General features: G+C 55.1%; 1 protein-coding gene across 1 annotated transcript; it reads right to left on the bottom strand.

The window, feature by feature from the left end:
- Positions 1 to 10,901: 10,901 nt before the first annotated feature.
- Positions 10,902 to 26,369, bottom strand: PFAS (phosphoribosylformylglycinamidine synthase). The gene is made up of 27 exons (XM_025864144.2): positions 26,228 to 26,369; positions 26,014 to 26,149; positions 25,251 to 25,356; positions 24,694 to 24,883; positions 24,477 to 24,582; positions 23,977 to 24,117; positions 23,758 to 23,882; positions 23,306 to 23,434; positions 22,494 to 22,625; positions 22,235 to 22,363; positions 18,630 to 18,703; positions 18,362 to 18,518; positions 18,017 to 18,078; positions 17,719 to 17,880; positions 17,318 to 17,443; positions 17,041 to 17,172; positions 16,607 to 16,837; positions 16,284 to 16,464; positions 15,847 to 15,930; positions 15,501 to 15,656; positions 15,163 to 15,282; positions 14,750 to 14,895; positions 14,342 to 14,549; positions 14,085 to 14,176; positions 13,886 to 14,000; positions 12,742 to 13,065; positions 10,902 to 12,638 (listed from the first exon to the last, which is right to left on the bottom strand). The coding sequence occupies exons 1-27, from the start codon at positions 26,367 to 26,369 to the stop codon at positions 12,328 to 12,330; spliced, it is 4,017 nt and encodes a 1,338-aa protein (XP_025719929.2). The 3' UTR covers positions 10,902 to 12,327.
- Between the last annotated feature and the right edge of the window lie 1,173 nt (positions 26,370 to 27,542).

Genomic DNA, 27,542 nt, shown 5'->3' with positions numbered 1-27,542 from the left:
CGCCCCTTTAGGCATGGGCCCCGCCCTTGCGGCCGCGCTGGCCAATCGGCGCCTGCGCCGTGGGGGCGGTGCCCAGCGGGGCGGCTCCCGGAAGCCCGGCTCTCCCCGGGGGCGGGACCTGGGGGGGTCGGCTGCGAGCTCAGATGTCGGGCCTGGGGTTTGGGACGCCCTCTTGCCCGCTAGGTCGCGCCCCCCCAGTCTCCTGTCTTTCAAGGGGCCGCATCTTCTAACACTGTCTCCTGAGACCCTCCCTGGGGGCCCTTGCTCGCGCAAGGAACAGACGCCTAGGTGGGGTCTCCTGAGTCCGGGGAGAATAGTTGGAGGGTCTTGCAGCTCCCTCCTTGGGGCGCCTGGATGGCAGCGAGCTGCAAACCAGACCGCTAATTCCCGGATGCGGGGAATTAGGGGGAGAGTGGGGCCAGGTGTGGGGCCCCGGTTAGGATTCAGGCCTCGTCGCCTTCCTGCATGCGAGACCCAACCCGGGGATTAGGTATTTTTAATCCCTCTCAAATCTTGCCTTGAGAACGCGGTGGGGGGCTGGGGGTGGGGACGGGGGGCCGCCCCCACACGCACCTGGAGGAAAAGACGGATTAAACCCTCTGTTGTTTCTCTTTCATAGATTTTTAGAATGTTCTTAAACTTTCTGCTCAGTTATATCCCTCCCAGCTAATTTCTCCATTCATGTTTGATCCCCAGCACCCAGCAGAGTTTAGAACATAACAGACCTATTGTGTATTGCTGAACGATTGAATAAACCCCACCCACGGGGTTCCAAGTGCTGACCCTACTTACAGAATCCAATAATTTCATGACACTGGGGCCAGGGGACACCTCTAATTTTCGGCCCCTTACCAAAGCTGGAGATACAAAGGCAATTGGGATAAGATCCCTGCCTCACCGGATCCGCTGAGCACACTTTGAGTCTTAAAGGTTGACCCAAAACTCACCGGGGCATCCTAGGGCTGTGTTAGGAGAACATCAGGAGAAAGACTGGGAGCCGAAAGGGCGCGTTTTGGGAGATGCAAGTGTATCCGCTTGGCAAGGGCGCAGTGGGGGCCGGGGTGGGAGCTCCGAACAGTGGCGCTGGGGAGATGTGGTCTTGTGCAGGGTTTTTGTAGAGCATCCCATGTAGCTTGGACTGTTCCCTTCTGACCAGCAGCCTCAGACTTCTCTCGCCCTTATGTCCTCATCTCTAAAACGTTGTTGGGATGAAAGGAGCTATGGATGTAGCTGCATCTGAATCTGTTTCTGGGCCGAGAGTGGACTAGGTTTGATCCAGGAGGAATTCTAGAGAGGAGGGGAGTGTTGCAGACCCTAGAGGGAGAGAAGGAGCCTGGACGAGGGAAACCAAGGGAGCTAGAACGGAGAGGTCTACTCCACACTGCCTCTCTCGTGTGGGGAGTGGCAGACCTCTCTGTCCCTCCCTCCTGGTTTCTGCTGGTCGGCTGTCCGTCTGCTCCCACCCCCAACCCAACCCCACAGGGCATTCCTGGCTCTAGCTGCTTTGTGAGCAGTCAAGCAGATAGGGAACCTTTGGAAAGGGACCCTCGAGGACAAAGAAGTTAACAGGGCCCTGGCACTGGGCACGAGGGGTGGGGGCCTACTGAGCCAGGAGGAGGTCGCACAGGATTAGGGAGACTGAGGAGAAAGCCCCCCACTTCCTGATTTGGGGTCTCTGGCATGCCAGGAGCCATGCCCTTGGATCAGCCTTGTACAGCCGGGGACTCCTGGCCCGCTATAGCTCTTGAGCTCTTCCGAGTGGTAAGAAGCAGATCTCCACGAAGTGACACGGGCACAGGGCCAGAGCTCCTCCAGGAGAGTCGGGTGGAAGGTCGCCCTAACCTGGCAAGTTCCGACTTGGACTTCACTTCCGTCCGTCTCATATTTCACATCTGTCTTGGTGTCTGTCACTTCGCCGGGTCCTCCCAACCACTGACTGTCTTGTACCTTCAAATTCAAACTCCCAAGAGACAGAATCTAAGGACCTGTTTGGCAAGCTCTCCTGCCTGGCCACTTCCCGGGCCACTAGCCAGATCTGAGTGAGATCCTTGGTCCAGCTGGCTGTGGCTAGGATAACGGGTGTCATGGGACAAATCTCAGTAGGCCAAAGTGGCCCAAGCCATTTTTCTCAAGGGAGTGTGAGGGTTTGTCCCCCTCGCAGCTCACTGGTTGAAATAGACCTACAACTGATGGGATTCCATCCCCCTGGGACATTCCCTTATCCAATGCCCTGCATGCCGTTGACGCTGCTGGTTTCTCTGGGGACAGGTGTCCCAGAGCACCTGTGATAGCACCAGGAGGTAGAAGGGATGGACTTGCACCAGGGAGATGGCTCAATACACCCAAACTCAAGCATCAATTTGGGAAGAATTGGGACGACACATACTTCTATTAAGCAGAGGTTTTGAAACTTTTTTCTACCATGCATCAAGGCCCACAGACCCCTACTCGGAATAATGTTTTCAAATTCATAAAATAAAATATGCAGGGATACAAAGGAAATGAAAAAAATTTTTTAAGATTTGATTTATTTTTTTTTAGAGAGAGCGAGAGAGCACAAGCAGGGGGAACAGCAGGGCTCGATCCCAGGACCCTGGGATCATGACCTGAACTGAAGGCAGACGCTTAACGACTGAGCCACCCAGGAGCCCCAGGAAGTGAAAATATTTAAAAACAATAATCAAAATTAAAACCCCAGATTTTTGTTTGAACACAAATGTACTCCTTTGTTACCACATCAACGAGGTCTAGTGGCAGGTCTGATATATAAAGTAACACAGAGTCTCTGGTACTGCTATCTACAGTGCTCTGGTATCTACAGTCGCAATAACAAGAGATGCTAAATTTCAAATAAGAGGTCATTGGAAATAAGCGTAACTTTTTCCCATCCAAGCTGATTGATTGGAGCTTAAGAAACCCGGCTATGAATTATGTGTCCTGGCCCTACACCAGGCCCTAGGGGAAGCTCAGTGGTAGCCACAGTAGGTTTCTAAACAAAGGCCTGGTATCATGAATGCGGTATTTGAGGAAGAACAGTGTGTCCTCGTATTGGGGATGATTCTATAGCTGTCACCCAGCACCCCCCCCCCATGGAACTTTCCAGCCCCGTATCTCCCCATTCTCCCCTCTAGATGCAAGGTACTCTGAACTTCCCTCAGCCCCTTGACTGGATCACCCTCCTTTGTGCCTCTCAGATTTTACATCTGTGCCATCCACCTAGGACTTTCTTTCTCCCCCTCTTCCCTGGCTAACTCATTGCCAGGGTTCACCGCTCCTTCTGAGGGTGCCTGGGGCTCTTGGCCTTCCTGACCCAACCACAGGCACCCCACTGTGTTGTAATGCTCTAATCTCCGGTAGATTCTAAGCACCAGGAGGGCAAGGACCATACCCATCATTCACCTTCAGCTTACCCCTGAGTTGTGCGGCGGGGGGGGGGGGGGGGGGAGGGGCTGGCCTATAAATATTTATTGAATGGATATTACTTAAGAGACAGAGGTTATTTACCAGTCAAGACCAGTCAAGAGATGTGCTACCGGGCGCCTGGGTGGCTCAGTTGGTTAAGCGACTGCCTTCGGCTCAGGTCATGATCCTGGAGTCCCAGGATCGAGTCCCGCATCGGGCTCCCTGCTCAGCGGGGTGTCTGCTTCTCCCTCTGACCCTCTTCCCTCTCATGCTATCTCTCATCCTCTCTCTCTCGAATAAATAAATAAAATCTTTAAAAAAAAAAAAAAAGAGATGTGCTACCATAAAGAATTTGACTGGCCCCCGTTCCTGGTTCCTAAGAGGGAAACTCTAAATCCTTGGGATTTTCCAAGTGACAGGTGCTCTTTGCTGCTCTTGGTGGGCCCTGAGAGTTTACACTAATGAGATGACTAGTTAACAGTTGATGTAAAGAGAAGAATCCGGATGAAGGTAGGCCACACCACAGAGACCAACCGTGTGACTGAGAGGGTTGGTGCTTTGAGCCCCTTGACATCAACCCTTTACCCCAAACCCCAATAAAAATGCTGGACATTGAGGCTCAGGGGAACTTCTTGGATCGTAAATACACTGATATGCCAGGAGGTGACACACCTGTCTACTGGGGGCCTGGGCTTGGAAGCTCTGCTTCTAGGACCCTTCCAGAACTTAACGTTTGTCTGTCCTTACAGCGAAACAGCAGTCCTAAGTCTAGCACTTTCCTGAGTTCTACGAGTTGTTCCAGTGACTTATTGAACCTCTGGGCATTGCAGGAACCCTGGAATTTAAAGCCAGTTGGCCAGAAATGTGGGTGACTTGGGGACCCATGAGATTTATGGCTGGCATCTGAAATGAGGGTGGTCTTGTGGAAAACACCCGGTAACCCGTGGCATCCAATGCTTCCCCCAGTTGGCGTTAGACCAGTTAGGGTGAAACAGAAGTCTGTGATATCCTGCGTTCAGGGGGATGAGGGTCTGGGCGAAGCTGGTAGAGACAGGAGAGGAAGAGATGAAGCCAGAAAAGCAATAAAGAAGAGAAGCCATAATCTGGGTGATCCGGGAAGTGTAGCGTCCCAGATGGAGGCGGGGCCAAGAACAATGGCGAAGCCAATGACAGAAATGGGGCGGAGAAGCGCTTGGTTGTGGGTGGGGCAGAGAGGAGAGAGGGCCTCTGTTCTTGCACCTACATCACCAGACTGGGTGCTTCACTCCCCCCACTTCCCAGCGGTGGAGTCCAGCACCTCTGCTCCTGCCATTCCTCCTTCTGGGTGTGGGATTATCCAAGCCGGGGACCCAGAGACAACCGCGCCACGGGACCGTGCTAGGTCACATTCCTTCCTGAGGACCCTCTGCCTGGAGCTGCCAAAGGGCACACGGCCTCAGAATGCTCGGTCCTGGCGAAACCCTCACTTTTGATCTCTCGAGGGACCCTTGCCCTCCTGCACCTCACATCGTGTATTCCAGAAGTGGGAGGAGGAGGCCCTTTGGATGCGGTGAATTGGGAGAGGTGGCAGACATCCCCCTGGTGGCCTGGCCTGCATCTGAGGGAGGGGGAGTGGGGAGGGGTCCCGCTGTCGCAGCTCTCAGAATCTGATGGAGCCTCATGGGGAGGGTGAGGTACGTCACATTCTCCTAGGAGGTGCCCTTGGGAGTCCGCGGGGCCCCCGCCCCCGCCAAAGTGCCGCATAACTTGGTTCTTTTCGTCTGTCTGCTTTATTTGGCTGAGGTCATGTCCTTGTAACCGGCCATAGGGGAAGTGTTTGGGAGTGGGGAGGGCTGCATGCACTCCGTGGGGAAAGGATCCTGCGGCCGAAGAGTTTGTCTCGGGGTGAAGACGGGGGTCAGCAGAGCTAGGGCTCGGTGGTGAAGGACTTGGGCTGGCTCCTTCCCAGGGGCGTCCCAGGATACTCCACTGACTCAGGCCCTGGGAAGCCAGCCACTCAGCCTCCTGTTTTCCGCCCACCCCTTAAACACCGGTTAGCAGGACCCTAACCTCCTAGATGACCTTTTCCGTACATACACCCAGGGACTCCCCAGTCATCTCCATCCCAGATCTCTCCTGCCTGCCGGCTGGATACCTCCGTTCGCGCATCCCACTGATGCCTCAGACTCGGCGCCTCCGAAGCAGAGCAGGTCATCCCCCTCCCAAATGTGCGCCATTCCTTGTGTTCCAACCACAGCCAATGAGACCATCGTCTACCTGGTGGTCCAAGCAGGACGTCTGGGCGTCACCATTGGCTCCGCTGGCTCCTCGCCCCCCCGCCCCCCACATCCAGTTCCCGGCGATTCTGTCCCCTAGCGTCTCTGGAATCATCCCATTTCTCTCTGTCCACGTTTCCACCACCCCAGTCCAGGCCAGCATTTCCTGCCTGGAGAGCGCTTGTGCCTTCTTACTGGGCTCCCCACATCCTCTTCTGTGGGCCCCAGTGGTCGTGTCTCCATTCCTATATAGAGCCCTTCTAGAGAGATTCCCCATTGCTCTTGGGATGGGGTCCAGATTCCCTAACATGCTTTGTTAGGTCTTTCACTGTGCCCGTCCTCTCTCCCCGCTGTAGGTAATGTTCCAGGCTCTCACCTTCGTTCAGGTCCTTAAGCCACCATGGTGCTCGCCTGGGAGCCTTTGCAAGGACAGTTTTCCTCAGCTGTCCTCCCCACTTCCCTGTAACAAGCTGCTCCTCCCCCCTCCCTCAGGCCTCAGTTTCTCCTGGGACCCCCTCCCTGAGCCTGAAAGCTGGGGCCCCATTCCCTGCGGAGAGTTCCCACGGTACCTTAGCCTCCCCTGAAAGACCCTTCATGGAGATGGCTCATTTTGACTCTGTCTCCCTCCCTCCTAGGAGCAGGCCCGTGACCATTCTCTTACCTGAATGAGAGATCCAATAGGGCTGTTTCAATGGCTCGTGGATCACCACATCAAAAACTAATGATGTAGGGGCGCCTGGGTGGCTCAGTTGGTTAAGCGACTGCCTTCGGCTCAGGTCATGATCCTGGAGTCCCGGGATCGAGTCCCGCATCGGGCTCCCTGCTCAGCAGGGAGCCTGCTTCTCCCTCTGACCCTCTTCCCTCTCGTGCTCTCTATCTCTCATTCTCTCTCTCTCAAATAAATAAATAAAATCTTAAAAAACAAAAACAAAAACTAATGATGTATTGTATGGTGACTAACATAATAAAATTTAAAAAAAGGGGGGGTACCGACCGGGCAGACAAAGCCTCACAGACCCACCCCTTCTCAGGGGGAAATGACTCACCGTCTCAGGCACTCCTAGTGGGCTGCTCACACAGGAAGGTCTTTCCTGAAGCCTGAGACAGGATTCCAACCCAAGGCCCACCCCAGCAGTACACGGGGCTCCACCGTCTGGGTGCTGCCCCCACGTGTCCAAGGACAGGCTGAAATTTCTTTGATTTCCCCCCCCCCCCCCCCCCCCGGGGTCTTGAATAGAGCAGGAGGTAGGGAAACAGGCTTGCCCCGCCCCCGGGAACCTGCTGGCCGCCAGGCAGGTGTTAAACTGAGAAAAAAGTAAGACTTACTGTTCTCGTGTCCCTCCACCCACACCTCAACACACACACACACACACACACACAGTGTCCCTCATTTGATGTGATGACAAGAGCTTGTAACCTTGAACCCCTAGAGAAGGGAAGTAAAAGGAAGAAATGCTTGAGAGAGCCTGCAAAGCTGAGCCACTGTAAACCAGACCAAGTTCACGCTTCTATTAGAGAAAAAAAAAAAAAAACAACAACCCTGAGTGTATCGATCTTTACTAATGTTAACATGCATATTTATTCACGTGTTCCTAGGGGGTGACAGGTGCCGTGCCAGGTGGGAGGATACAGGAGAGGGCCGAGATGGGAGTCCCCCTTCCCACGGAGCTTACGCTCCACTGGGGAGACAGGCTGCTGATCAGAGGAACACATAGCTCAATATAAGATTTCGATGCAGAGAATCCATCGCAGCAGTGAGCTGGGCCGGAAAGGGTGTGCGGAACTTCCAGTATTGAGCTGTTGGCTGATGAAACCCCGAAAAGAGGACAGGACCTGATTATTAGCTTTAGATGTTGCATAGAAGTTTTGTTTTGTTTTGCCTTTGAGAGAGCAAGCCTGAGCACCAGGGGTGGGGGGCAGAGGGTGAGAGAGAGAGAAAATCCCAAGCAGGTTCCACGCACGCTCAGCGCGAGCCCGACACAGGGCTCCATCTCATGACCCTGAGATCATGACCTGAGCGGAGATCAAGAGTCAGATGCTCAACTGGCTGAGCCAGCCAGGCGCCTCTAGGTGAGAGCTCAGGTGTAGAGAGATCAGGTCCCGCTTCCTGCCATCCCATGTTTCCCCCATGGGCGGGTCAGGATGAATTCATGAGACAGTCTGCCCTGTTCTCTGGCTTTCTCAGAGAAAGCTGATGGGTTGGGTTTTGTCACATGGGAATGATGAAAGGATATGTGGCCAACTTAAAGGGCATTGGATAAGTTATGCCTGGCAGTCAGATGAGCGGGGAAGAAAGAAGTGGACTGGGGGGAAGGTGTTACTGAGCGGGAGGTCCGGATGACTTTGAGATCTCAGAGTACTGAAGATGAAGAAAGAAGATGCAAGGAAGGGAGGTTATGGCCGCAGGTAGGGTGCTTGGGTCAGTGAGCTTGGAGGTGCAGCGGATCTGGGGGATGACAAAACCCAGGGGAGGTGGTTGGCCAAGGTGGAATGCAGGAAGTCACTGGAGAAAGGTCCAGAGTGTGAAATGGTCACTGACGTGAATCCGGGACAATGGGAGAGATTGAGGTGGACAGCAAGACTATGAGCCGGGAACCAGTGCCCTTGAAGAATGAGGGGGAGTTAGGGAGGGTGGCTACAAGCGATAGAAAACACCAAAGTAAAGCTAAACACGACAGAAGTTTGTCTCTCACACGTGAGACCTCCAGAGCTCCATACGTAGTCTTCAGTGTCGAGAGACCCAGTCTCCTCCTACCTTGTTACTTTGTACCACATGACGCCAATTTCAAAATCTACCTCATGATCCAATATGGGTGCTGGAGTTCCAGCCATCATGTCTTCAATCCAGACAGCAGGAAGCAAGAAAAGCTGAAGAGAAGCATGCACCCTTCGTTTAAGAACACTTGGAAGTTGTAATACATTGCTTTCTCTCCTGTTGGTCAGAATATAATCCCACCTGTTAAGGGCAGCTGGGAGACGGCATCTTTACTTTGAGCACACCACAACCCCTGCTAAAATACTTGAGAGTTATATTTGTAGAGGGGGAATCAGAGATTGGGGAACGACGGGCCGTCTCTTTCACAGGGGATCATTGAGAAGCCAGCAGAATACCAAGTAGGGGGTGAAGGCGGTTTAGTAGGATGCCGTGAGCCTACAATGGGGCAAGCTTTTCTTCAAAGGGGGTGGAGAATAATCTGGAAGTGGTCCAGGGAGGACCCAAACCCCAAATCCCTGAGAGGTGTGTGAAGTTTGAGAATGAAAGCCGCCCCTTGGAAGGGTTGCGGAGGGGCTTTTGGAGTAGCTGGTTTCCTGTGAAGAAAATAAGGACGGGCAGCCTGTCAGGGGTTTGCTAGGCGGTCCTTGCAAGGGGTGGGCAGAGGCAAGAGCTGGGTGTGGGACCGGCAAAGACAGCGCTGTGAAGCTGCATGGCCTCAGTCCCGGTCACGGTTGAGGGTGGGTCTTGCTTGGCCAGGGTGCTCCGAACCAGAAGCCCCTCCATCTCCAGATGCACGCATGTACCGATCACAGCCAATCGGCGGCCACCTCACACACCACCGTCCTTTTGCATCAAGCCCTAAGTAAACTTGACATCTAAGTCTTGGTATCAGTCCCAACGTTCTACATTTGGGATTATCTATACATTTAAAAGATAATGGTTAAAAAATTCAACTGAGTACATGTGAAGATCTAATTGGCCTTATTGGATGATTCGTTAATCGGGTAGTAACCCATCTAGCAAGTGGAGTGAGGGGGGCTCTGAGCAGTTGTACAAGTGGAAGGAGGATGGGGGCAAGAAAGTGAATAGTAGGGGCGCCTGGGTGGCTCAGTCGTTAAGCGTCTGCCTTCGGCTCGGGTCATGATCCCAGGGTCCTGGGATCGAGCCCCGCATCAGGCTCCCTGCTCCAAGGGAAGCCTGCTTCTCCCTCTCCCACTCCCCCTGCTTGTGTTCCTGCTCTCACTGTCTCTGTGAAATAAATAAATACATGAAAGAAAAGAAAGAAAGAAAGAGAAAGAAGGAAAGAAAAAAAGGGACTGTTCCTGACAAGATCACTTTCCCTTAGTGGGGAGAACAGGGGGTCTCACCATGCGTGTTAGAGCTCCCTCTGGGAGATGGTGAGGGCCATGTGGCAGACTCATTGGTGCCCATCGGAAAACTCCACTGACCAGTTAAGACTACATTTTGGGGGGTGCATGGGGGGTGCAGTCAGTTAAGCGTTCAATTCTTGGTTTTGGCTCAGGTCATAATCTTGGTCGGGGTCATAAGATGGAGCCCCGCATTGGGCTCTGATCCGAGCACAGAGTCTGCCTGAGATTCGCTCTCCCTCTGTCCATCCGGCTTGTGCTCTCTAAAATAAATAAAGCTTAAAAAATGAGACATTTTAGGGGGAGGTCGACAATGCAGATTAGGTATTAAGCCCCCTTTGGGGGACTTGGCCTAAGTGATATCATTTGGGGCCTATTGTTTTAAGAGAGGGAGAGAGAGAAAGGTGGGGGGAGGGGCAAAGGAAGAGGGAAAGCATTTTTTTTATTTGAGAAAGAGAGCACAAGCAGGGAGAGGGACAGAGGGGGAGGGAAGCGGACTCCCCTTTGAGCAGGGAGCACAATGTGGGGGCTCGATCCCGGGACCCCAGGATCATGACCCGAGCTGAAGGCAGATGCTTAACCAACTGAACCACCCAGGTGCCCCAAGAATTTTTTTTAAAGGCATCTCAGCGTGGAAGCTATTTTTCCACTCAACGTTTGTTTGTTTGAAGATTTTATTTGAAAGAGAGAGCATGAGCAGGGGAGGGGCAGGGGGTAGAGAGAGAGAGAACCCTAAGCAGACTCCCCCCTAGCTTGGAGCCCAACGTGGGGCTCAATCCCACGACCCTGAGATCATGACCTGAGCCGAAATCAAGAGTCGAAAGCCCAACTGACTGAGCTACCCAGGCACGCCCGTTTTCTTTTTAATTATACGTATGGTTTCCCAACATCAGGGAAGAATATTCAAATGCCAAAAATGACCCCTAAGAGCCCCCCCATCCGCACCCCACCCCCACCCAGACGCTCAGGGTAGGTCAGTTTGCAAAGCAGTAAGAAGCCTGAAACAGTTTTCTTCATGGAGATCATTTAACATTGTATCATCACTATGATATACTCCATCTTGCGGCTGTCCCACTAGAAGACTGTGCTCAGCACCCCCTGCCCTCCCACCCACCAACCCCCCCCCGCCGGCTGCCCTCTAGGATCTGACTCCAGTCTCCATTCTTGGGGAAGTGTCTTTAATGAAGATGTTGAACTACTTCGGGACAAACGGACTCTGCGTACAAGTTTCATACACACGCCTGTGAGCAAAGGAAGCGATGGACGGCTGTCAGCAAGTCTGGACGGCCTCCAAAACCTGTGACTGCAGGATGCCAGGGTGCAGCAGCAGGGGTGAGTGGGCCTCCGGGCTCTGCCCTTACAAGCTGTGTGACCCTAGGCCATTTATATAATCCTTACCCTTAATTCCCCCTTTGTAAAAAAAAAAGGGGGGTGGGAAGGGGCACCTATCAAGTACCTTGCGGAATTCCTGTGAAAAATACTTTAGATACAGATGAAATGCCAAGGACACGCTTGGTTCATGGCACGTGCCATATATAGCCATGGTTTGATTTTTTTAAGTTTATTTATTTAGGTAATCTCCATACCCAACGCGGGGCTCGAACTCACGACCCTGAGATCAAGAGTCACATGCTCTTTGGACTGAGACAGCCAAGCGCCCTAGAGCTATTATTTTAAAATTCTATCAGATCATAAAACCCCTGGGGGCAGCGACAGTGCTTGGCACTGTAGCTAATCACCAAACATTAATGGAATGAATGAATGGAGGGAGGGAGGGAGGAGAGAAGGAAGGAAACGGATGGATGGATGGATGGATGGATGGATGGATGGATGGAGGCAGGAAGAAATGAATGGGATGGGATGGGATGGGATGGGATGGGATGAAGGAAGGCAGGCAGGCAGGCAGGCAGGCAGGCTAAAGGCTAAAGGCTTAATTCTAGGGAAGCAGGTGCTGACCATTTCTTTCAGGAAGGGAGCTGCTACACTGAGGAGCAAATACTGAGTTCAGAGGCCTGCACTGGGGTAGCCCTAGGACACAGCTGGAGACCCGCTCAGAGAAACTTCTGCAAACTGCTTACACAGCACAGCGCAACATTTTAAAAAGCGGAATCCAGAAAACTTCTGTTTTTCTGATGAGAACATGCAGGTCCTGACTTGCACGCTTTCATACACCCACAAGCCCCTCAACCCCCGTTACGAGGAAGGGGCACATACAACATCCCACCGAGCCCAGAGGAGTGACGGCAGGCACAGCGTGGCGATCACTGGGTAGAGTGTGTGTGGGGGGGGGGGGGGCGGGCAATGGAACATTCTCCCGGCCGCGCATCCTCACTTCCCAGTGTGGGCTCTTTCCTCTTTCTGGCCCACAGACAACCCTGTCAGAGCAGAAGCAAAGACAGATCCCATGGCATAAGGCAGAAGCAGGCAGGTTAACAAAACCAGCAGAGTTGTTTTTTTTGGCATTTTGGCCCTTGTCTGTCCAAGACGTATTTGGAGAGAAGGTGGGGTGCTTCTGAGTTTGAGGATGAGGAGGACAGCAGACCCCCAGGCACAAACCATCAGGCCCAGGGGAGCCTCCCCGGCCTGCTCAGTGGCCTCCTTCCCGGGTCCAGTTTCGGGCATTGATGAAGAGCTGCAGCCAGGGGGAGGCAGTCAGGGTGTCAAATGGGGGAGGTCGCCAAGCCCACTGCCACGGCCTCACAGCCCGCTCAGGGTGAGGCATGAGAGCCAGGTGGCGGCCATCAAGGGAGCAGACGCCTGCCACCCCCCCGGGGGACCCGTTGGGATTCATGGGGTACTGTTCCGTGGGCTGACCAGCATCATCCGCCCAGTGCAATGGAGCCAAGCCCCTGGCCTCAATCTGGGCTTGGAGTTCCGGAGAAGAAAATGCCATGTACCCTGCGGGGGAGGGGGGAAGTGAGGGCAAAGCTCCCTCAGGCCCTCCACCCACGTCTGCCCCCAGACCCCCCCCAGACCTTCCCCCGGCCTTCCGGAGCCTGACCTTCCCCGTGAGCGCTCCACACGGGCAGTACGGCGCCCTCCATGCCTCGCAGCATCAGGGCGGGCCCGGGCCCCACCCGCACGCTGGCCCAGCGGGACTCGAAGCGCCCGGACAGATTGTGGCGCAGCACGAGGCCAGGCGGGGCGGGCCAGGAGTCTGGGTCCGGCTCCTCGGCCTCCTCGCTAGGGCTGCCTCCCACCCAGCCCAGCAGAGCCAGCAGCTGACAGCCGTTACACACGCCCAGGCTGAAGGTGTCGGGCCGCTTCCGGAAGCGCCTCAGCTCGGCCCCGGCCAGGGGGTGGAAGGTCACGGCGGCTGCCCACCCTAGGAGGAAACAGGGACGTCAGGGTGGGGCTGGCATGGAGGGGGACGGCCGCTTTCCTGTGCCAGCCAGCCCCCAACACATGTGCGCACACGCACACATGCACACATACACACATGTGCACACACATACACCCTACAGGGCAAATACAAAGGGAAGAAACAGGCTTATCTGCTTAAATATTGCCATTCCTGGACCAGAGATGGCCCATAAGTGTTTTGGCCTGGCCAGCAGAGCATTTTCAACACTTTTTATTTAACTGCCTGATGTTTAAAAATAAGATTTCATATAAAAATCTGGATCTGGCGGCGCCCCAGTCTGTCAAGCATCTGCCTTCAGCTCAGGTCATGATCTCAGGGTCCTGGGATCTAGCCCTGTGTCAGGCTCCCTGCTCAGCGGGAGCTTGCTTCTCCCTCTGCCCCTCCCCCTGCTTGCGTTCCTCTCGCTTGCTCGCTCTCAAACAAGTTCTTAAAAAAAGAAAAAAAAGAACCATTAAAAAAACAACCAATCTGGATTCTCGGCTTCTCTTAGAAACCAGAAAGATCTGGCCACGCTGAACCCGCCTTCCGAGAGCACAATGTGCTGGCGCTGCGTAGCTGCCGCCCCTTTAGACGGGCTCCTTGCCACCCAGTGCCACCCAGCCACCCGGCCTCACGTCAGTTACCCACGGGCCTGCTGCCAGCACCCGGCCCAGAATGACCATCCTCCCCACCCATGGCCCTGCAGAGGTGAGAGGCCAACTTGCGGTCAGGAAGGGGGGGGGGGGAGGGCGCCCCCCGGGAATGCGCAGGGGGGGGGAGCGGGCAGATGCCCGACACCTACCTTTGGCAGAGCCCAGGACATCTGCATAGCTGAAGCCGCCCACGAAGGCCACACCACGGAATGTGTCCAGACCGATTGCCCCAGAGCACAGGTCCTGCATGGTCACGTCCCACACCTGGCAGGACAGGCAGGAGAAGTATAGGACGACACACAGCCCAAGGCCCAGCCCTGGCCCCAGCTCTGCCGGCCACCTGCTCACCTCAAACCCGGCCAAGTGGAAGGCATCTGCCATCTCGCGGTCTCCATTACTTCCCTCCTCTCGCAAGATGGCAACACGGGGCACAGGACCACCTGCGGGGAGGGAGAGTGTCTCTGGGCCGGAGGGCTCCTTCCCTACCACAAACCACGCCCCTGCCCCCCCGACACCTTTTCCTGGGCAGGCCCCGGCATCCAGGCCTTGGGTTCCAGCCCCCAGGCTGAGGGTTGGGGAAGCCCAGACGGCACAGAGTCCCTCACCAGGCTCGTGGGGCACAGATGCTTTGGGGAAGGTTGGGGGCAGGCAGTAGCTGGGCCCCGTCCGCTCCCTCAGCCCCTGTTCTTCCTCGGCCACACAGTGTGGCTCTGCCTGCAGCCGGTCCAGCTGGAAACTCGTCTCCTCCCAGACGGCTCGTAGCTGCCCAACAGGCTCCTCCAGGACCACGGTCCCGTTCACGGACACTCGCACCTTGAGGGAGGGGCGCGTCAATCAGGGCCAAGAGCAAGGGTGTCCCGCCTGGGCCCCCCGCCCCCCCCCCCCCCCCCCCCCCCCCCCCGCCGGGCGGGGGCCCCCCCGGGCCCCCCCCCCCCCCCCGCCCCCCCCCCGCCCCCAGGCTGGCACAGGTGAGCCACGGCCTCCCCGCTGTGCACCGCTCTGCCCTTCCTCACCAGGGCGTGGGGCCCGGCGTCGCCCGTGGGGCCCAGCTCCAGGCAGCGGAGGCCGGCAGCCCGGAAGCGCTCCAGCACCTGGGCCAGGTCTGGCTCCCGCACCTCCAGCACCAGGCCCGGCTCCTCGGCGAACAGCACAGACAGCGCTGGGAGAACGAGGGGGGGCACGAGGGTGACGAGGGTGCCGCCAGGGGGCTGTGGGGGATCAGAGGTGAGGGGAGGCCTGGGAGACAGGGACCAAGGATGTGGCCTCAGGGTCTGGGGGCCCCGGATGGGTGAGTCACCAGGCTCAGTGGTCAGACAGCCAAGGACTTGGGAACGGGGTTGGGGACACTCCATTTTTTTCACAGGACGTGGGGCCTACAGGGTGGGGCAGGCAGCCCAGGCCCGAGTCTAGACCCCAGGCTCCTCACCGTCGACCCCAGGGGCAGGCACATCCACCTCTATCCCACAATTCCCAGCAAAGGCCATCTCTAGCAGGCAGGTGATGAGACCCCCGTCACTGACGTCATGGCCTGAGCAGAGGAGGCGGTCTGGAGGAAGGAGAAAAATGCTCAGCAGCCTCAGGGCCCAGACCTGGTGGGCCTGCACCCCCTTCTGCAGAGTAGGTCACAGGGGAGAATGTGGGCACACTCCGAGAACCAGAGACCAGGGCGACGGACCCCTCTTGCCCACCCCCCTTACTTGCTCAGCCGGTGAGTGTCTGCCATGCGTCAGTCACGTGCCCCATCTCCCCCAAGGCCTCACTCACCTCTCAGCAGCCCCTGGGTGACGTTAAAGGCACGCACCAAGTTCTCGGGGAGGTCCAGGTTGGGAGGATGCTCGCCCAGCTGCGAGAAGCATTGGGCCAGAGCCGTGCCCCCCAGCCGGTGCTGCCCGGGGCTCAGAGGCACATACAGCAGAAGGCCTGGGGAGACGGGGCGGGGTGAGGGAGCTGGACGGCTTAGAATGCCCTGCCCTGCTCACGAGTACTAAGGTTCCCGGCATGTGGACAGACCCACAGACCCCCAGTCCCAGAACCAAGACAAGGGGCCCGGACCTCCCAGAGGACCCAGCTCTGAATACACAGTGCAGTGAGGGGCGGGGAGGGCCCGTACCTCCCCCTCCAGGATGCTTGAGGTCTGGGGTCACAGTGGCTGTAATGTCTGGACAGACGGCATAGGCTGAGATGACCAGCGATCCTGCAGAGCAAGGAGTAAGAGAGTAGGGGTGCCTGGAGGGTGCAGGCGGTGGAGCATCTGACTCCTGGCTTCGGCTCAGGTCATGATCTCAGGGTCGTGAGACCAAGCCCCGTGTCCAGACAGCTCAGGGAGTCGGCTTCCCCTCTGGCTCTCCCTCTGCCCCCTCCCTGCTCTCGCCCACAATCTCTAAAATAACTTAAAAAAAAAAAAAGGTAATCACAGACCCGTATCTCTGAAACAAAAATTATAGGTTAAAAAAAAATTAAAAAAAAAAAAAAAAAAAAGGAGTAACAGTGAGGTGCCAGCCCAGCCCCGCAAGTCTGCCCCTCTGCCCGTGACCCCCAGGACCATACCAGGAGCCCGCACTGTCTCAGAGCCGACCCGGGCGGCCATGCTGAGAGAGTCCTTGCCACCATCCACCGCCACACCCAAGGCCGCCATCACCGCCACCATAGCCTCACAGGCGTCAGCCAGAGCCGCGCCCTCCCCCGGGAGCTTGGCCGCCCACATCCAGTTCCCGCTGCACTTCACGTCCTGGGAAGCGGCGAACAGCGGCCGTCAGAGACAAGAGAGGTGGGGAGTCTGGGCTGGGGGCGGAGGGGCTGGGAAGTCACGAGCAGGAAGGACGAGAGTGGAAGGTGGAGGGTGGACGCAGACGCGTCCCAGCGGGACTCACCCGGAGGTTGGTGACCAGAGCGAACACTAGGTTGGTGAGGGCTTCGGCCACAGCCAGCCGGGCGGCCGCCTTGGGCTCCAGCAGGCTTTTCACGGGCTGCTCTCCCAGAGCTGTGGCAGCCCCGACGAGCTCCTGGTGACTCAGCGCCACGACGGCCACGTCTGCCAGGGGAGTCTGCAGGGCTCCCACACACTGCTGCTGGGCCACCAGGCCACCCACAGAGCGGTCTACCTGCAGAACCAGCTGGGGTTGGCAAGGGGCCAGGGACGCTGGGGCGGGGAGGGGGGGACCCCCACACACAGGCCCGAGGTGGCGGGAGCAGGGGAGCCGGCCTTCAGGGCCGCTTCTCCCTTGGGCCTGCTGAGTCCCCACAGTCACGGGGAGGGGGAGCAGAGGGAAGGGTACAGGGGCGGAGCAGGGGGTGTGGGGAGCACCTTGTTGGTGAGGTAGCGCTTGCTAGCCACGGCGGGCAGCCTCAGAACGCGCTCCAGAGCCTGGCGCACACGCAGACCCGGGGGCAAGGCCAGAGGCTTCAGCACGGGGAGACTCCTCTGGAGGAAGAACTCCTACGACACAGAAGGTGACAGGGGTGTGAGCAGCTGCGGGAGCACCGGGCATATAGGGGACAAAGCACGCGTCGGGCAAAGGGCGGTCGCAAGAGCTGGAGCAGAGAAGGTAGGAAAACCGGCCTTCCCTCCCACCGCCACATACCTTCCGAGGCATCTTGCCCAGCACCCAATCCAGCTCCAGGTCCACAGGGGTTGGGGAAGACAAGGGGGGGCCGTCCTTCTGGCCATTTCCTCCAACGGGGCACTCCCGATCGTCCACCAGCACTATCTACGGCCACACAGCCCACAGGGCTGACTGGGGACCCCAGCAGGGAATACTTCCAGAAAGCCCGGCAGAAGCACGCTTTCCACCCTCTGTCTGGCTTCCCCGTTGAGTGCCTGCCCCTGGCCGCCTCCTACACGCTGTCCGCCAGTTTGCGTGTCACCGACTCCCATCCTCCCCTCATCTCTTCCCCCTGAACAGCTCTCCCTCCCTCCGGCCCGGGAGGAAGCAGCTCCGAGCCCATCCACCGCGGCCGCCACCGACTCCCTGGGCCAACTCACTCTCCTGTCCCCCGTGATGGTGCCCACAAAGCTGGCTGGGCAGCGTTCCCGAGCGCTGACGCGATCGAGGAAGTCCCGGTCAAGGGGCCTCAGCAGAAGTGCATTTGACTCCTGGTACTCAGCCCCCCAGATTTCCAGGGCGTTCAGGGTCGGATCCCCGAGCTGCATCCAGGAGGGAGGAGGAAAGGGAAGGGTCAGTGGGCACTCCTCTGTCCCGTGTCTCTGCTAGGAGTCTCGGGGAGAAGGCTGGGGCCAGCGGGGACGGAGACACGGCCAGACCTCAGGGGACAAGGCCCACCTGGAAGCGGCTGGTGTAAATGACGGCCCCGGCGGGGTCACTCAGCTCCTTCAGGACGTTGCCTGGTGAGAGGGCATAGGGGAGAGGTGGTGACCCGGCCATGGTCAGGCCCTGGCGTCCAAAGGAGCCCCTAATTCTGTGTGTCCTGCTGCACCCCCACCACCAACCATCCCGCGACAGCAGGCTCCCACGCCCCCCAATGCCGAGTCTCTCCAGAAGGTACTGGGGGTGGAGAATGGGACCCAGGGCTGGGCGGCCGCTTGCAGACCCCCAGTGCCTCTGCCTCAGCCGAGTCCGGCAAGAGGCCAGGGAGGCCAAGTCCCTCAGCCCAATCCCTTTCCTCACCATTGCCACCAGCACCCTGGTCGTGGAGGCTGCAGATGGGGTTCCCCCGGGCGGCCTCCACACAAGCCCGGATCACACGGTTCATCTTCTGTTCCATCTCTGGGTCCCCGCGCTGCACGGCCCCGAAGTCCAGCTCACTGGTGTTGTCTCCCTGCACCTGGGGGAAGGGACGGCAGAGCACGGCTGGAGGGGTGTGGGGGCTCACACCCCACCGATGCCCAGGGCCTGACAACGTCACGGAGCCTGCCCCTGAGCTGGTCCCACTCACCTGCACAGACGACGCAGCTCCGCCCCCAACTCCGATCCTATAGACAGGACCCCCAACCTTCACCACATCCATGCCTGAGAGGAAGGAAGGCAGAGTCAGGATGCTGGGGAAGCCAACAGAAGAAGCGGGAGCAGGAACAAGTGTAAGGATAAAGGGAAGCGTGTAAAAGGGGAGAGCAATCAATATTACAAACGTACGTATTCTTTGGGTAAATACACGCGGCGGAATTTATGCCGCACCTTTAACAACATAGGCACAAAATGACCTATGCACAAAATTAAACATTGCAGCATCATTTGCAATACCAAAGATAGGAAATACAGTTGACCCTTGAACAACACTGCGGTTAGGGGGTGCTGACCTGCACAGTAAAAAATGTGCACAGAACAATCAACTCCCCCAAAAGTCAACTACTAATAACCTACTATTGACCGGAAGCTTTCCCAATAACAGTTGATTAATAAGTAATAAAAACTAATAAACTAATAAATAAGTAAAAAAACTACCGAACAATTAACACATATTCCATATGTTATAATACACCGTATTCTTACGGTATACGTTGTACTGTGTTCTCACAATAAAGTAAGCTGGAGAAAAAAGAATATTCAGAAAAGCAGAAGGAAAATACGTTTACAGGACTGTACCGTCTTTATTGAATAAAATCCAGGCACAAGTGGCCCTGCAGGGCTCAAACCCGTGTTGTTCAAAGGGTCAACTGTGATGTAAATGCCAACAAGAGGTAGCTGATTCATAAATTACGGTACATCCATACACTGAAACACTATCCACCCCCCCCTGCAAAAGAGGATCACACGAATGATTTTTATGATATTTATCAATATGACATGATCTCCAAGATATATATATTGCTAAGTGAAAGGAGCAAGGTACAGAATTATGCGTGCCCCTTTACAACTGCATCAGAAAGAAAATAACAATAATTAACGTAACAACAGAAGTGCAAGACTTACACACTGAAACTACAACATGTTAGTAGACCTAAACAAATGGAAACAGATCCCACGCTGACAGAGTAAAAGGTTTAACTTTGTTATGATGGCCATGTTCCCAAATGATCTGCAGTCAACCCGATCCCTGTCATAATCTAGCTGTCTTTTTCACAGAAATGGAGCAGCTGATCCTAAAATGTGCAATGAAATGTAAAGGACCTAGAATAACCAAAACAATCTTGAAAAAGAACAAAACTGGAGAACCCATACTGCCTGCTTTTAAAACTTACTACAAAGCTGTAGTAATCCAGACGGTGTGCTTCTAGCACAAGGACAGAAAGATACATCAATCGATCTGTGGACTATGGAATACAACTGTGAATCCATTATGAACTCTACGTTTATGGCCAGTTGATTTTTGTTTCTTTTCTTCTTTTAAGTTGGCTCGGCACCCAACATGGAGCTTGAACTCACAACCCCAGGATCAAGAGCCACATGTTCTACTGACTGAGCCAGCCAGGAACCCCCGGGGACAACTGATTTTTGAAAAGTCCCAAGACCATTCGGCAAGGTCCAAATAGTCTTTTCAAAACACGGCATTAGAACAACTGGATATCCATGCGTAAAAGAGAGAAGTTAAGACTCCTACCTCACACCATATTAAGAAATTCATTCAAAATGTATCAGAGGGGCGTCTGGGTGGCTGAGTCGGTTAAGTGTCTGCCTTCGGCTCAGGTCATGATCTCAGGGTCCTGGGATCAAGCCCCTCATCAGGCTCCTTGCTCAGAGGGGAGCCTGCTCCTCCCTCTGCCCCACCCCCTGCTCGTGCTCTCTCTCTCCTTTTCCCTCTCTCGAATAAATAAAAAAATCTTAAAGGAAAAAACAAAAAACAAAAATGTATCAGAAACCTAAATGTCAAAACTATAATAATATGACAAGAAAACACAGCTGTAAGTCTTTATGACCGTGGCTTAGGCAATGGTTTGGTTAGCCATGACATCAAAACCATAAGCAGCAAAAAAATATATAGATAAACCTGACTTGACCAAAACTAAAAACATTGTTTTCTTCACAAGACACCATGAAAAAAGTAAAAAGACAATCCACAGAACAGGAAAAAATACTTGCAAATCATGTATCTATCTGGTAAGCATTTAGCATCCTGAATACATAAAACTCCTATAACTCCACCAAAAAAGAAAGACAACCCAATTTAAAAATGGACAGAGAATCCAAAAAAAGAAAAAAAAAAGGACAAAGAATCCAGACAGACGTTTCTCCAAGGAAGATCTCTAAACACACGTGAAAAGATGCTCAACATCATTAGTCATTAGGGAAACGCAAACCCAAACCACAATGAGATACGACTTCATGCCATAGGGTGGCTAGAATCAGAGAGACATAACAGGAGTTGGTGAGGATGTGGAGAATTCAGAACCTCTTACACTGCTGGGGGGAGTGCAAAATGGTACTTTGGAAACCAGTCTGGGAGTTTTTCAAAAAGCTGGACACAGTTACTGTGCGAGCCCCCAATTCCACTCATAGTTACATAGGCTAGAGGCATGAGAACATACAGGCCCAGAAAACATGTACACGTGTGTTTATAGCAGCATTATCTACACTAGTGGAAGAACCCAGATGTCTACCAACTGATGCACAGATAGACACACGAGAGGTCTGTCCCGAAAAAGGAATAAGGGTCTGGTTCATGCTACCATACAGATAATTCTTGAAAACATTGTGCAAAGTGAAAGGTGCCAGGCACAAAAGGCTACATTCTGTGTGAGTCCCTTCACATGAAATGTCCGGAATAGGCAAAACCCCCAGAGACAGAAAGTAGATGAGCCGTTGCCAGAGGCTGAGGGAGGAAGACACTGCTAAGGGGTATGGCGGTGACAAGAATGTTCTGGAATTAGTGGTGCTCGAGGCACAGCTTTGTGCCTATCCTAAAAAACCGCTGACTTGTACACTTTAAAAGGGTGAACTTTACGGTACCCGGATTACATCTCGATAAAGTGGTGATTAAAAAAAAAAAAAAGAAGTAGTGTACGCCTATGTTATTTGTTCTAAAAAAAAAAAGGACAAATACGCATACAGGTCTGTTCACAGATGCAGGAAAAAACCCTCTGGTCAGATACACAAGTCACTGGTTTACACCGGTTATCTCTGGGGAGGGAAACTGGGAGGTCAAGGGAAGGACAGTTTTCACCGTACGACCTTTTCTGCCTTTTAAGTTCTGAACCACGTGACTGGATCACCTCTTCCATAAACGTGACCTGGCTCTTATCTTGACTCCAGCACACGATGCAGCACACGATGGGGCCTAATGGATGTTTGCCCCCCCCCCCCCCCGAACTGAGCGGGCAGATAAAAGCCCCTGGCGCACGGCAGGCACTGAACACACATGGGTTGGCCTGACTTAGCAGGGTGGGTCCCTGCCGTGCGGGAGGAAACCGGGGCGCACACAGAGGCGATGCAGACCGAGCACCCCACTGGCGTAAAGTCCTACCCTACCTTGGAAACCTGTACCGGGAGGAGAGACACACGCTGGGAGATGAAAAACCAACCTAGGAAGTGGCCTCTAAACTCCCCTCCGGCAGTGCTGGGGACAAAGCTGGCTGGATATGAAGAAAAGGGGCGGCGGGCTCTTACCTGGCTCCGGGGGCTCCTTGCTCACATGCTCAGCTTCCATGGACCCGATGCCCCCGCTAAACATGATGGGCTTGATCCACTCACGCCGCTGGCCGTCAGGGAGCTGGAGACCCAAGGAGCGGGCGAAGCCTGGAGCATGGACACCCCAGGGAGAGGGGGCAGAGTCCGGTCACCCAGTATCCCCCAGCACCCACTCAGTCATACACCCCACCCCCCTCTGGTACTCGGTGTCCGTTGTCCTCGACACCCCCAGCCTCACCGGCCAGCACTGGCTCCCCAAACTTGTTGCCGTAATCAGAAGCCCCATTACTGGCCTCAATGGCGACCTCCAGGGGCAGGGCGAAGTTTCCAGGATACTGGAAACTTGGATCCTCCCAGGGCAGATTATAACCTGAAAGGAAAGCAGAAAGTTGGCTGGACCGTTAAGACAGGACACAGAGGAGCCAGAGTCCTTCAGGAAGAGTCTAACTAAGCCACCAAGGACCACCCATGCGCGTAGAATATCCCATTTTAGGAAATCCCATTTCAGGAGGAGGTAGGGCGTACAACAAAGCACCAATCTTTCTCCCTAGGTCCCACGCCAAACTTCCCTCTGAGTCTTAGGATCAGGGTTCTTAGGACTTTGGGGATGCCTGGGTGGCTCAGGTGCTTAAGCTTCTGCCTTCAGCTCAAGTCATGATCTCAGGGTTCTGGGATCGAGCCCTGCACTGGGCTCCCTGCTCAGTGGGGAGTCTGCTGTTCCCTCGCTCTCCCTCTCTGTCCATCACAAATAAATAAATAAAATCTTTAAAAAAAAAAGGAAAAGAAATAGGACTTGGGGGACAGGTGGTCATGAGACTGACCCAGTGTCATGTTTCCTTGCTGAGCAGGTGCTAGCTGATAAAGAAAATGGCGGTTCTGCAAAGCCTGTCTGGTGACTTGGGTTTCCCCTGGCCTAGAGTCCTCACGGTGACAGGCCAGCTACTCTAGGGCCTGCCTCCCAAGAAAAGGCACCCGGGATGACGTAAGAGATAGAAGTGCTCCATGGCCGCCAGGACAAGGAAGAGATGGTCGGGAGGAAGGAGGTGGGACCTGGGATGTGCAGGTTTCCAAAGCAATAGCCAGCCGTGCCAGCCACCACGTGGGCCCCGCGGCCCGTGCACTGGACATCTCGGATCCGGCCCCCTGTGCCTGTGGTCGCACCGCTGAAGGGGGCCACTCCTGTAAAGAGATGGGGGAGATGTGTGGGTACCAAAGAGACAAACCTCAGTTCTGACCACCCCATTAAAAATCAGGACGGGACGCCTAGGTAGCTCAGTCGGTTAAGCATCCAACTCTTATCTCCACTCAAGGTCTTGATCTCAGCGTGGTGAGTTCAAGCCCCGCGTTGGGCTCCATGTCAGGCATGGAGCCTACTTAAAAAAAAAAAAAAAAAAAATCACGATAGCCAGCCTCCCTGATTGTTTTTCCCAGGCCCGGACCAGAGGACCTTCACTCTACCCCACACTCTTATCTCACCGATCCATACCCAGGACCCAGCTCACCTGTGGGGAAGTTGTGGGTCTCTGCTGTGAAGACGACATGTCTCAGGGCCTGCTGTTGCCGGAAGCAGCTTGGCTGTGTGGGGTCCTCGGGCCGTAGGAATCGGACTTCCTTCCCCTGGATTGCGCTGTGGACACAGTGGTTCTGGACCTTGCTTCCTTCCTGGGGCCTCCCCTCCCCTGAGCCTGCCACCGCCCCCCCCGACCTCAGGCACAGCCCACCTGCTGTTGTCACAGAACTTGAGGACATTGTTGGGGTTCGAGGACGCCTGGGTGCTCATGATGGACTCAAAGAGGGAGTGTGCCAGTTCCTGCCCGTCCATGTGGAGAAGGCCCTTGAAGAACCAATGTCGACTGTGCTCGCTGCAGGGGTGACGTGGGGAGGGAAGGAAAGGCAGAAAGCTGGGTCACTTCTCACACCATGCCGTGTCTTCTCAGCAACCAGCAACAGTTAACGGCCAACTCTTACATAGAGAACAGGTCAGAATAGATTCCAAAAAGCCAAAACCTTCAAATGTCCTGTCACTGTGGATTGCTGAGATCCAAAGTGAATATGAAATCGAGACCTGGGTATAGACTACCAGATGGAGGAGGAGCCCGGGCCCTCAAACAGACTCAGGGACACCCCCGAGCCAGAGGAGAGCCACGAAGGCAAGTCCCTGTGCCCTTCCCTTCCAACCTCCACGGGCTCAGCCTTCAGAACGTCCCCACTGCCCCACCACCTATTGGACTGAGCCAAGTCAAAGGCCTCCACGGTGCTGGGGTTCCGCTGTAGCTCCTGGAAGCGTTTGGTGTAGAAATCCAGGTCCCAGGAGTCTAGGGCCAGGCCTAGGAGACAACCCGGGAAAGCTGACTGTAAGACGCAGGGCACCAGGTCCCGGGGCCCGGCACCCGCTGACTGGCCTCGCCTGGGCCTCCCTCCCAGGCACCCCGGCTCACCCAGCTCCCGGTTGGCCTTCTCCAGGGCACACCGGCCCTCAGCCAGGATGTTGATAGAGCCGTTGAGAGGTGTGGAAATGCTCCCAAGGGAGAAGCTCTGGATGGGATGGGGGAAGGGCTGCTCGGTCATGCGGTCATGCAGGGTGGCCAGAGCGATGGTCTTCATCTCAGCCGATGGAGGGTGGGCGAACTAGGGGCAAACACACACAAGGCGTCAGGAGGTGGAGGGCTGGAGTCTGGACAGAGTGGTGCACCCCGGCTCCTCCCAGTCATCCAGCCCATGGCTAATCTGCGTGGTGCCCGAGTGCCGATTAGAAAGACATGCCCCGTCCAGGCACGAGCCCACGTAAGGATGCACAGATTAGCAAGGGGACCACAGGCTGGACTTCCTTCCCATTCAGCCCTCGACCAGGAAGTCTCAGGCAGTGAACAACCTGGGAACAGGACAGGCCTAAAGCCAAGAGCTCCTCCCCGTTTCTCCCGAGTTCAGGACCTCATCTCTTTTATTTCTGGCCCAGCTCCTCCTCCCCTTCACCACGGATAGCCCAACACCTCACCGAGAGCAAGTAGCGCCGGGTGGTCTCCACACGATCCACAGCCCCCAGCCCAGCAGCCCAGCACACTGACACGACGTTGGTGGATGCTGGGGTCGAGAAGTTCAGCCTGAGAAGTGGGCTGGATGGTTAGGACCTGAGAGCGCCAGCCGAGAAGGTGGATCCCGCCCACAGCCGTCCCGCTGATTGCGACCTGGCCTCTAGCCTCAGACCCGGGCACCAAGAAACCTGCTTTCGAAGGTCACTCAAATCAAACCGGACCTGTCCTTCCAGCATAAAATGCTTTGACTTCGTACTTCTCAGAATGCAATCTGTTTTACTTACAGAACGTGCCTGGTAGCTGGCTCGGTCTTTTTTTTTTTTTCCCAAAGATTTTATTGATTTATTGGAGAGAAAGAGAATGAGAGATAGGAGCACGAGAAGGAAGAGGGTCAGAGGGAGAAGCAGACTCCCCGCTGAGCAGGGAGCCCGATGCGGGACTCGATCCCGGGACTCCAGGATCATGACCTGAGCCGAAGGCAGTCGCCTAACCAACTGAGCCACCCCGGCACCCTGGCTCGGTCTTTCAAAGACATCTTCCCATATGGGGAAGGCAGGTGCATGGCCTTCTAAGCAGGGAGCAGGATGGAGTGAAGGAAAAACAGACCCGTCAAGGGTCACAGGAGAAGGAAGAAGAGGAATGGGAGTGGAAGGGGTGGGCAGTGTGTCTGGAAGGGAGCTCCGCCTGAGAACATGGAATGCATCTACCCTGGGCTGAGACACTCGCCTGGGCCCAACTTCCACCAGCAGGTCGTTGGAGTCAGGATGGAGCCAGGACTCCTGAGCAACATCACCCAGTAACAAGGGGCAGCCAAACAGCCATGTCAGCTTCTTCATCTCCTCAGCGCTCGGCAGGGACTTGGCTGTGGGGGGACAGGCCGGGCATATGCTGAGACCCTGTCCGGCCTGGCACCCACCCCCCATCCAATACTTGGCCCAACCTGTCCAGTTCACATTGTAGCACAGCTCTGTCTTGACACCCTGCAGCGCTGACAGCTTCCCTTGGAGCTTCCTCTGAGTGTGTCCAGCAGCTGCCCTCTCATGGCCAGAGGGATGGACGTAGAAGTGAAGAACGGAGGCCATCGCTGGAGTTGTCCGTTGTGGGAAATGATGTAGATCCCTGAAAGGTAATCAGCTATTCCCTGTCAAACAGATTTCAGATTTCCAAGACAGCTGAGGCTCTGGAGGCATTAGGGATGGGGTGGGGAAAACAGGGGCATTCGGAGAGACGAGATACTAAGAAAAACGGAAGCTCGGGGGGCTTCATCCTGCAAAATGTGGGAACAGGGAATACGGGTACATCCTTGGCACACGATCCTTGAGCACCTGCACTTTGCTGGGCCCCAGGCAAGGTCTTAGGAACACCGCTCTGAAGACAAAAACCATTTCCGCCCTCACAGACCTTACATTTTATTGAGGGAGACAGGCAAGCGCCCCCACGTTTCCAGCCCAGTGTGGTTAAGGCTGAGAGACTGTGGCTACCGGCCTAGCAGCTGAGGAGTTAGGGGAAACTTTCTGGAAAAAATAGCATCTAAATGTAAACCCACAGGATGAGCTGGACTGGGCCCAGTTGGTGGAGTCAGATGACACCATTCTTCTGGTATGCCTCTACCTTCTGGCTGCTCCGGCTCAGGCACCTGTCCTTCACTCTCTTCTGTCTACATGCTCTTCCCAAGTGACTTCATCCAGACCCGTGGCCTTAAATACCATCTAGTAGACTGAGCCAATGAAACCGCCAGGACTCAACCATTTTTGACCCAAAACAGCAATTTCATCTCATTCAAGTCGCTATCTGCCAACAGATTCCATAAATTAATTCAATCCTGACTTGCCCGGACATGCCAAACCGGTACATTAAAATGCTCACGTGACATCTCCACATGGATGTCTCATAAACACCAATGGTGGTCTGTTTGGGCCAAAACAGAAATTCTGATCTCTCCCTTCTCCAGACCTCCTGTTCTCCCAGTCTTCTCCATCCAATCAGCACTCTTAAATCAGTTGCTCAGGCCAAAAATACAGTCAACTTCACTTATTCCTGAGCCCTCTCTATATCTGATGGATTCATCAGCAAATCTATTTCCAAACATATCCCAAATCTGTCCACGTCCTTTTTTTTTTTTTTTAACTTATTTACTTGACAGAGAGAGGGGAAACACAAGCAAGAGGAGAGGAAGAAGCAGGCTCCCCACTGAGCAGGGAGCCCGATGCGGGGCTCGATCCCAGGACCCTGGGATCATGAGCTGAGCCAAAGGC

This window comes from Callorhinus ursinus, unplaced genomic scaffold (assembly GCF_003265705.2).
Source record: "Callorhinus ursinus isolate GAN/ISIS: 27379988/994484 unplaced genomic scaffold, GSC_fseal_2.0 scaffold43, whole genome shotgun sequence".
NCBI classification, from domain to species: Eukaryota; Metazoa; Chordata; class Mammalia; order Carnivora; family Otariidae; genus Callorhinus; species Callorhinus ursinus.
The sequence above is the reverse complement of the archived record's forward strand: the minus strand, read 5'-3'. Positions and strand labels throughout refer to the sequence as shown.